This window comes from Ixodes scapularis, unplaced genomic scaffold (assembly GCF_016920785.2).
Source record: "Ixodes scapularis isolate PalLabHiFi unplaced genomic scaffold, ASM1692078v2 PGA_scaffold3__209_contigs__length_174095766, whole genome shotgun sequence".
Taxonomy (NCBI): domain Eukaryota; kingdom Metazoa; phylum Arthropoda; class Arachnida; order Ixodida; family Ixodidae; genus Ixodes; species Ixodes scapularis.
Window position 1 is genome coordinate 21069949 of NW_024609868.1, and position 10486 is coordinate 21080434.

The 10486-nt window shown below is 46.7% G+C and overlaps 1 protein-coding gene across 1 annotated transcript; it reads right to left on the reverse strand.

Annotated features, from left to right (window-relative positions):
- Window positions 1-684: 684 nt before the first annotated feature.
- On the reverse strand, window positions 685-7861 carry LOC120836980 (indolethylamine N-methyltransferase-like). Its single transcript, XM_040206134.2, has 4 exons — window positions 7761-7861; window positions 6549-6709; window positions 4411-4612; window positions 685-1111 (listed from the first exon to the last, which is right to left on the reverse strand). Exons 1-4 carry the CDS (start codon window positions 7859-7861, stop codon window positions 685-687), a joined length of 891 nt encoding a protein of 296 aa, XP_040062068.1.
- Window positions 7862-10486: the final 2625 nt, after the last annotated feature.

Below are 10486 nucleotides of genomic sequence, written 5' to 3' on the forward strand. Positions count from 1 at the left end.
TTGTCTTCTGTGAAGTAAACTTAAGGCGGCGTCACATATGCGCCGAACACTCGTTGAGATCGTTTTTTTAAAAACGCCATGCCGACCAGCCAACGTTCGGCACGGTCTTATTTGAAATCCCCCTACGACTTTTTACAAGCATCACGCGCCATGTGCGTCCTAATTTAACAGCCAAGACTGTGGCGTGGGAAATTGAATATACAGTTTCAAGTCGTTTTACAAGCGACCCGTCAAGTGCATTTGTTCGAAAAACATAGTTTGTTACGTGATATAAAACCGCAAGGGAACAGAGTATATAAATCGGATGTTTTATCATGTTTGTACATGAGCAAGACTACTAGACTCTCCTTTGTATTACTTTATTATACAAATTCAGGCTAACCAAAATAGTTGACTACAAGCGGCATCTCTACATGGCAGTGGAAGGCTAAATAAGGTAGAAATTAACCTGAGCAACATCACGTGCATTGGGTATCCTTAAATATCCCTTAAAGGCCCTTAAATATCTAAACCTGACTTCAAACATAAACGAGATCACATTTCACACAACTTTAATGCATATCACATTGAGAAAATGAATAATCACACTTTTGTTCATGAAAGTACGCGTGTCGAGTGTTAAAGATTGCAGGACCGGGCAAAGCGAAATATCTCGCGCGAAGTGAAGTAGTATCATGAGCTGAGTCATACTTTACGGGCCGCCAGGACAAAAAAGAACTCATCAATATTTTGTACAAACATCGGAATTTTTTTGGAAAGGAAAACCTTCATCTCAAAGCCGGCTTCTGTCACGGCTTGCTTCAGCACATCTTCTGTGATATTCGCGTGGACAAAGTCCACAGTTCCCACGGGATAGCTCTTTACGCAACCCTCGCCCACAAGGATAAGAAGGCCGCCGGGTTTCGCCAGTGTTCCCACGTTGCAGACCACTTTGCGGAAAGATTCGTGGTCTGCCGTGGCCGATTCCAGGCATCCCGAAGAAATAATGGCGTCGAAGGTTTCCCTGTGTTCCTGAGGGAGCACTCCGGGCTCCAGGACATCGCAGGGAACAACTTTACGGATGGCCGAGCGCGTGCGCTCAAGTATTTCCAACGCTCCCTTTTTGATGTCGCTGAAAAGCAGCACGAAGTGGAGGTTAGCTTTTATGAAGGTATTATCCCTGACATTGTGTACATCTATGTGCAGTAAAATTTAAAAAAAACCTAATGATTGTTTTTTCTTTTTTTGGTTTAAAGTTTCTTTTTTAGCCTGCTTTCAGACCGGCGACGTGTGTAGCTCAGGGCGGGTGGATCGAACACTCTCACAACTGAACCCAAGGATGCTTGGTTAAATAGATCTATCGCTAAATTACCCAAGTATGAAGGATAATGCTGGGAATGTAGATTTACGCGCCGCACGCGTTCGTCTTCCCCGTATAAAATATTTGAAGTAAATAACGAAACTAAGTTCTTGACAAACTCACATGCAAGGTGAAATTTCTTTTAAGCTTTTGGTATAAAATAGAAATTACTGCCGACGCCAGCGCGTGCAGCGCATATAGCTGCACGCAGTATGCTCCTTGGTGCTTGGGTAACTTGGCAAAAGGCCTATCCTCACCTTCACCCCGTTTTTATCTTCATGTCGACAACCAGAAAATGGCAAAGCAAACTGTAAGAGGAAATTAAACATCTCCTTTTTACGACGGAAAGTTTCGAGTTCCTTAACTTCAGTGGTTTCTACAGTTTTCCAAGGACATCATAACAGCCCGGAATACTGAGATGCACGATAGCGAACGCACAAAAATCCACCAAAGACGTTCAGATGGGAAAACACAAAGCAGCGCGCTAGATACACTGTGCCCTATTATAAATGTACACTTAACAAGGATTGGTAAAAAAAAACAAAACAAGCACAGAAAGGCATTAGAAGGGTGGCGTCACTAGCAGGGGGAGAAGAGGGAGAGTAACTCAACTCATCCGCGAAATATTCAAGAATGTTAAAGGGGCACTGACATTTCTAAATGAATTTTTTTTAATTTACCAAACAATTGAAGATGACACTTAGACCTTTCAATCAAAACGTGAAGCTTAAAGAACAGGGTATTAATTTTGCACGACAAAAAATATATTTCTGAAAAGTCGAATTGAAAATTTCCGCGCTCCTCGGCTAAGTCGAGGGTAATTTGACGCATTCTTCGCGTTTTTTTTTCTTCGTGATGTTGTCCTCCAACCGGAAGTGTTGTTCTTCTTTGCCTTGTCTTCTCGTCGATCATGTGCTCGGTTTCGAATTTCGCCTCGCGCAGGCAAGGCGTGCGTAAGTTTTCCAAAACACTTTAAAAAAAGCGGAGCAGTTTAAGACGAAGTGCAGCGGACTTTGATGAACAACGTGAGGGGAGATGGCGCGTCGGTGCTGCATCAAGGAGTGTCCCAGCACTTTCATGCCCAAAAGTACCCCTACACAGGCTTCCAAAGAATGAAGCGGAGAAGAAATCGTGGCTGGAGGTGATTCCTGCAGGACAACTGCTCGGTGCATGAAACGCGATCCTACCACTGCAGTATGTGTTGTCGAGACGCCACAAATCTGAAGCAGGCGAAAGTACAAACCACTCGGTGACGCCCTCATAGGGATTTTTTGGCTGTCGATAAGGCGTGTCCTACGGTGCCAGAACCAACCTTATTACCAGGACCGACTAATTCCTTCCCAAAGTCCGAAAAGGCGTCTGGTACCGAAAAGGAGCCCTGATTTTTTTTAGCCGTCGTCAACATCGCGCCCGCTTGCGGCACAACAACCGGGCGTCACTATTTTGAGAAATCAAATCAAACAAGGTAGAGAGACGACAGGAGACGACGTCGACGCGTTGACGTCAGGACTGAGCCATTCTGGAATTTGATTGTGAAATTTCGAATCCAGAGTTGTCGTGCGCGAGTGAAGTTCGTATAAAATATGTTTCATTCACGCAATAAATAAATATTATAAAAATGCGACTTTTGCAACCTCACTCAAGTTCTCTCACTCAGGTTCTCTGCACCATGTCATCTTACAACCAAACGTTTGGCTGAGCGAGCGTGTCGAGACCCTTAATGAATACATCAAGATCAGACTTGTAAGTAACGCGTTTCGAACAACGAGTTACTTCTACCTGGTTACTTCTTCCGGTAACGAGTAATGTATCAGGTTACTTTTGTAAAAAAAAAAAAGAAGTAACGTACATGGTTGCTTTCAAGGCCAAGTAACGAGGAACTCTAGTTCGTTACTTTTGAGGAGTAAAGTGTACCACAACGTTTAAACAGACGCGTTTTAAACCGAACCTGAGTATGCGCCTATTGCGACAAAACAGACGGGCAAACCCGAAAAACAACTAAACAGTACGACAGTATAGCAAGGTATAGATTGTACAGCAGGGAATGTTCCTTCACCCAAAGAGCATATTAAGGTTCGTCGGTTAAACCTTCCAAAATCGTGTACACACCGAATGTAAACCCGATGGTTGGCAAAGTGGAACGCACAGAGTCTATTGTCAACTTAGAACATCAGAAGCAAAGATACCAAACGAGAGAGAGGAATTCCAGATTCACCAGCTCTTCCTGCAGTACAACACTGCCGTTCCTTCGAGCGCGCCAGAAGAACGATTTTAAGCGTTGCCCAGAATGTATTCTTAATGAAGCGGGGAACCACGCCTGATAAAAATTTCGAAAGGTAGCTACTGCTTTAATTCAACGACTACTGAAACGAAAACAATAAGCCATAAAACAAAAGCAGTTGTTTATTTGGTCGTCAAATTAAGGAGAAAAGTAACTCGCTACTTTTGAGGCAACACCTTCTTTTTGAGAATTAGTAACGAGTAATGTATTTAGTTACTTTTGGAGTAACGAGTAACTGTATTTAGTTCATTTGTTGGATTAATGGGTACACGTCTGATCGAGATGTACCGATGTTTTCCTGGTGATTAGAAGTGCTCTATTAAAGCGGCCCTGTCTTACCAAACTCATGTTACACGAAAAGCTTGGGGTGGGGCCCACTTTTTATGGCCATTGAGAAAGGTTTTTTTCCAACGACTGATTAGATGCTGAGTTTGAAGAGGAATTGCTATTAAAAGCCGGACGGCTTCATTTTCTCGATCGAACCCGGTACTTTCTCCCCACGAAGCCGGCAACGTGATCTCAAATGAGCACTTTTCGTGCACCTTACCGCGTTCTGTAAACGGCTGCGTAGCAGAGTATGGTGAAGACACTTTCGTACCGTATAACAAGACAATCGAGATTACCTCGCTTAGAAACTGTTTTAGTATTATCCAAGGTAGATGCTTTCTCAGGTCCGGGTGGGTGACGTGGCTTTAGCAATATTTAGAGATGAGCCTAAAAGGCGCTAAGATTAATAAAGAGCAACTTATTAATATGCGCTTATGGGGAAATGATTCAGATTCCAACATACCTATAACCTTCAAAGTTAGCAATCATCTCAGCACGGAAGGTCCAGTCGATGGCATCTTCGTCCTTCTTGAGCCACTTGTTAAGTTCAAGCCTGTTGCTTTCGGCTAAGTCGCTCAGCACAATATGCTTGAATCGACTGGAGGCCAAGAGTGCATTCAAGATCATCGGGCCGCTGCCCAAGTCCAGCAGAGTCTCCCCTCGAGCTAGACCCATGAAAAATATACTAGAGTTTTATGCTTGCCAAGCCAACTAACACAGATTCAACATCTTTCTGCTATTATTTTTCTTTTTTTAAATATCCCAGTTCACGTGCATATCGTATTTCGTACTCACAATTCATGTATCTAGCTGCTAAAGTGGGATATTATAAACACCTTGCTCAACGCAAAAGGCAGGTCAAGGCTGTTCTCCGATTACAGCCTGCCGATATATGGCACTATAGCGTTAATGGTCAATAGAAAGCCTAGATTTCGACGAGGGAACAAGTCAAGACGCGGAAAATGTTTGCGAGAATGGCAGGCACCTCGTGTGGCCATTGGATACATTCCTCCCGCGCAGCTTGGTTACCCCTCCGCATTCTTCGTTGTTGCTACGCCTGATATCATGCAATACCCAAGTGCTGTATCTTCGGTGTCGCCTAAAAGAAGGCGAACCTGGGGCGCAGTTTGTACGCGAGCGCTACGTGAGCATTCGGCTAGGTCTCGTGTTCCGTTGCTGGGAACTGGAGTTCCAGTCGAACGTTGACACAGCATTCGCCCACAAGCTTGCTGGTCCGCTTGCGCCTTCTTTAAGTGGTGCTCAAACCTTAGCACTATACGACTTACTTATCTACTGTCAGTGGCGGATTTAGAGTACGCACGTGCGAAAATGTAGGGAGAGGAAGAAGGGTGGGAGGCGTGTTTTCTCAAAGATCTGATGAGTTGACCCCACCTCTATGGAAACAACTACATCCGCCTCTTTCAACACACACTCTTTAGGAAACGTAGGGCGTGCCTAGTTATACTTACGCTGTTCGGTTCGTGATTTCTTCTTCGGACATTCTGTTTTACAGCGGTAGCTATTAGTGCTCGTTCCCGACAAGAAATGAGCATATTCGAAAGCAAAACCCCACTTTACAGCAGACGCACTGGTCTGCCTCTACCCGTCCCACACGGCAAGGATCTCTTTCGCTTCCCCCTCCCTTCCCTCCTGTAGGTCGCCGCTGTTCTTGCTCCGCAGACGCTCTCCCTTTCAGCCCCTCTTTCGCCCCCCTCCTTTAATAGCCGCCGTTGCGAAATACTTGCGTGGCAGCGTTGTCCGGACACGCTACCTCGCCTCCCCACTGCCGCCGCCCAGGTTCCAGGTTTCGTTCTTGTGTCTTCCCGCGCCACTACAAAACAGCGCGCGTACGCACTTCGGCTTTTTCCGCCGCTGCCGCAATTTCGGGCGCCCTCGTTCTACAAGAACAACTCAAAAGTTTAAGCAAAAAAATAAATAATAAAAAATAAATGCGCGTTTCTGTGTTATTTTTAAACGTACGCAACATGTCGCATAATTGCTCCACAAAAACTACAGATCTGCTCACGCACTACATCAGTTCCACCGAAAGCAAAATAATCCGTTGCAAACATTTTACAGCACACTGGCCGATTAAAACATCTCCTTGAACACGCCTTGTCACAACGCAGCAGCTATATACCTCTGCCAATTGCAGCGCAATTTGTGTGGTCGTTCGCAATTTCTTTTTTCACGACCATGTGGCGGGATTTTCATGCATGGAAGAAACACGCTTCACAAGGTGTCTGCACACCGTTCGTATGATGTATTAAAAGTGGCGAACACAGCATGCAAAAGAGAGTCTGCAGACCTGTTCGAATGTGTGGAAAACAAACTTGCTTCAAACATGCATGAGACGAGGACGATTCTGTCATCATGTCTGCAACAAACGCAGTTTGGTTTCATTCACTGACAGCCTTTAAAACGTAAATCAGGGAATGCCTTTATCTCCGACAGAGTGCCCGCTCTACGCCGCCAACGTGTACCATGCCCGTGTAGCAATAGCCAGCAAATCAACTTATTCTTCGTTCGGTCATCTTGAGGGGAGGTACAACTCTGGAACGTAAGAAGCCTTGACGTTCCGAAACGCTAAATATGATTTACCCGTTTGAAATATGCGATGAAGTTCTTCTATGTGGAAATTGTCAATTATCCCGAATGGACGACCATATGTGTCCATATAGGTCCGGGGTAGAAATTTGTTCTTGTAGACATCTCTGAGGGCTTGGGTTTCCATGCTTCCCAAGGCGTCCGAACTGTAACTTCTGAAAGCGAAACAATTTTGAGGTTAACATAGTACACTATTCCGGATTTCATATCGATATTGAGCACTTTGGATATTAGATATTAACTTTTCGTTTTCGCTCTGGTGTGATACAATTCTCGCTTAGTAGCGTGTGTGCTCATTATGGCGACAACTCACCCAGTTTTGTTTACTACTGCTTCATGCAAAAACTATTTCAAAAGCCGGGGGAGGTCATTAGGTAAAATTAACAACCGCTCAACGCCTCCAGAATAACAAAAAGGTATACTTTCCAGTGAAGACGCATACCTAAAGGTAGCAAACGCTATACTTAGTTTATCTTTGTTATTTTAAGCCGAAGCATAACTTCCTTACTTATTTGAGGCGACGTTGCATGACGGCTGTTGCAAACCAACGCAATTTACTTTATCATAACAGCCGCTGTAATATACTACCTGTGTGTATTCGTGGATGTCAATTCTAGTGACTCGGAATCAAGACGAGTCCGGGAAAGGGAACTCATGATGGCCGAATCCAGAACTCTCCGAGATAACGGTGTCCGTACCTGACGAGCTGACGCGTGCACGCGAGATGCGTCCGCTCGAGCGCTTCACTCGAAAACCAACCCCCCCCCCCCCCCCCCGAAAACGTGCTTCCGGGGCCCTTGTCAGGCACAAAGTTGGCGCCCAAGTTTATGGAGCGGGCCGATTGGACTCTCCCAAGAATGACGCCAAGCTTTCGTCACCCAAGACCAATCGACGTGCTCCGCGAACCAAAGTTTGAGACGAAAGTTCGCCATATAAAAGCCCTGGAGTATATATAACCAAATGCTCCAATCGAAGGTTCTCTCGGGTCTCCAGACCACTTGCGTGTTCCTCGGTGGGCGAATATGCACGTGCGATTTCAAGGTTATCAAAGTAAGTTTGATTCATGTGCAGTCTGTGTTTGCTCCAAGGTGACTGTAACAGGTGTTCCTCGCGCCTTAGCTATTCTACTATCTACACACTGGTTTATTGGTCTGGCACACTAATCCGACATGCTTGCACCAATGAAGGAAAATGAAGCGTTCTAACCTCGTTTTATATGAAACATCCTTCAGGTGGCGACTTCCAAGTCTCAAGGCGACAGTAGTAGCATTCAGCACCCCTCTCAAGGCAATGATGCTTGAAACCATGTTAGACGTCGTATTTTCTAGAAACAAATATAATTTTTGTTTAGTAAATATTCGCAGATCCAACGAAAATATATTTATTTTGGCAGCCAGCATCTCAACGCTTGCGCTGTATAGGGAGTATTCACTGGACGCCATATTTGTGGGTACTGTTTAGAACGTATGCTCAGAACGAACTCACATCAATAGGCTGCTTAGATCGGCACTCTTGATGGTGTGGAATGCACGTTGCAAAATAACCGTGGAAGCTCGCCATCAGCACGCGCTCATTCGCGCAAACAGCTATGGCCGCCAGTGAATACTCCCTACACAGCGCACGCGGAATACAATTTTTTTATTAATGAATGAATGAATTATCGAATCTTTGCTTTGCTTGTTCAAAAAGGATTGCCACAGGGGCAGAAAGTTCCAACAGGCACAGCTCGACAAACCCCGGCTGCAAGGTAGAAATTTTAAGCGAGGGATATGGCTGCAGAAAAAAACTGAATATACAAGGTGTTTGATTTTAATTCGAACAAACCTAAAAAAACAAAAACAAAAAAAGCTTGTCTCGATTACTGCGATAAACACGGGAAGCACAGAATGTGTCACGGGTGTAATATGCGTGCGTTATGAGTTGTTATGCTTGGTTGCGGGCAGCTTTCGGTGGTTTCGGATGCTCCGTACACACGACACTCTCGCGAAATGCGGGTTCATAAAAATGATCGAGACAAGTTTAAATGTCTTCAGGTCTTCAGAGTAGGGTCTCACATGAGCATGTTCGATTGTGAAGTTTTCCACGGGTTCTGCTTTTTTGTGGGTTCGTGTATAAGATTTGAACTCATTGTCACAAATGAAGAGTTAATGAAACAAAGAATAACTGAGGAAACTAAATGTTTAATAGGGCGAACTTGTGCCCAGAAATACAATCTAGTGCTTTCCCCATACTGGCAATAAATTCGTGGCGTTTCGTACCGCGCATTGTTCCTAAATGTGCGAGGAACAACTCTTTCAATTTTACAATCGATGAGCCAAAAGTGTATATAAAAAAGTGAAAGCCTTTTACAACTCCCTGTAACACCGAATTAGAGTGCAGTTCTTGAGGAGGAGGAGGAAAGGCTACTGGGGGGGGGGGGTGAAGTGACCTGGGGGTCACGTGACCTTGGGGGTCACGTGACGATGCCGATGATGTCATCAGTGACGTCACTGATGACGTCATCAGTGACGATGACGATGCGGACTCCAATGACGTCATCAGCGATGATGACGATGACGATGCGGATGTCGGTGACGTCATCAGTGACGTCACTGATGACATCATCCGTGATGATGACGATGACGATGCGGATGCCGGTGACGTCATCAGTGACGTCACTGATGACGGCATCAGTGATGATGACGATGACGATGCGTATGCCGGTGAGGTCATCAGTGACGTCACTGATGACGTCATCAGTGATGATGACGATGACGATGCGAATGCCGGTGACGTCATCAGCGACGATGACGTCATCGGGGAGGTCACTTGACCTCGGCGGGGGGTCACGTGACGTCGGGGGATCACGTGACCTCGGGGGGTGTCACGTGACTTTGGGGGATCACGTGACCTCGGGGGAGGGGGGGTCACATGACCTCGGGGGAGGGAGTCACGTGATTTTGAGTGTCACGTGACCCTAGTGGAGGGATCACGTGACCTCGGGGTCACGTGACCTAGGGGGTCACGTGACCTTGCAGTGATCTTGGGGGTCACGTGACCTTGGGATGACCTTGGGGGTTACGTGACCTTGGGGTGACCTTGGTGACGCCGACGGCGACGGCGACGGCAACGGCGACGGCGACGCCGCTCAAGCCGGGAACGGGCCCCTAAGAGCTGCGCTCTAAAAAAGTGAAAGCCGTTTACAACTCCCTGTAACACTGAATTAGAGCGCAGCTCTTGAGGAGGAGGAGGGAAGGGTACTGGGAGGGTGAAGTGACCTGGGGTGGGTCACGTGACGATGCCGATGATGTCATCAGTGACGTCACTGATGACGCCATCAGTGACAATGACGATGCGGACTCCGATGACGTCATCAGCGATGATGACGATGACGATGCGGATGTTGGTGACGTCATCAGTGACGTCACTGAGGACGTCATCTGTGATGATGACGATGACAATGCGGATGCCGGTGACGTCATCAGTGACGTCACTGATGACGTCATCAGTGACGATGGCGATGCAGATGCCGGTGAGGTCATCAGTGACGTCACTGATGACGTCATCAGTGATGATGACGATGACGATGCGGATGCCGGTGAGGTCATCAGTGACGATGACGTCATCGGGGAGGTCACGTGGCCTCGGCGGGGGGTCACGTGACCCTGGGGTTGGTCACGTGACCTCGGGGGGTGTCAAATGACTTCAGGGGGGTCACGTGACCTTGGGTGTCACGTGACCCTAGGGGAGGGGTCACGTGACCTCTGGGGGTCACGTGACCTTGGGGTGACCTTTGGGGTCACGTGACCTTGGGATGACCTTGGGGGTCGAGTGACCTTGGGGTGACCTTGGTTACGCCAACGCCGACGCCGCTTAAGTCGGGAACGGGCCCCTAAAGCGCCATTCACACTCTTGCAACTGAGTACGACCGAGAGAGACCAGACCGGTTTTTA

What these genes read in the sequence shown, in the direction of transcription:
- LOC120836980 (XM_040206134.2), bottom strand. Translation starts at nt 7,861, where the DNA reads ATGGTTTCAAGCATCATTGCCTTGAGAGGGGTGCTGAATGCTACTACT. An exon ending in TCATCGCATATTTCAAACGG is followed by an intron (nt 4,613 to 6,548) that starts GTAAATCATATT and finishes TCATGGGTCTAG; the next exon opens with CTCGAGGGGAGACTCTGCTG. An exon ending in GCTAACTTTGAAGGTTATAG is followed by an intron (nt 1,112 to 4,410) that starts GTATGTTGGAAT and finishes GCTGCTTTTCAG; the next exon opens with CGACATCAAAAAGGGAGCGT.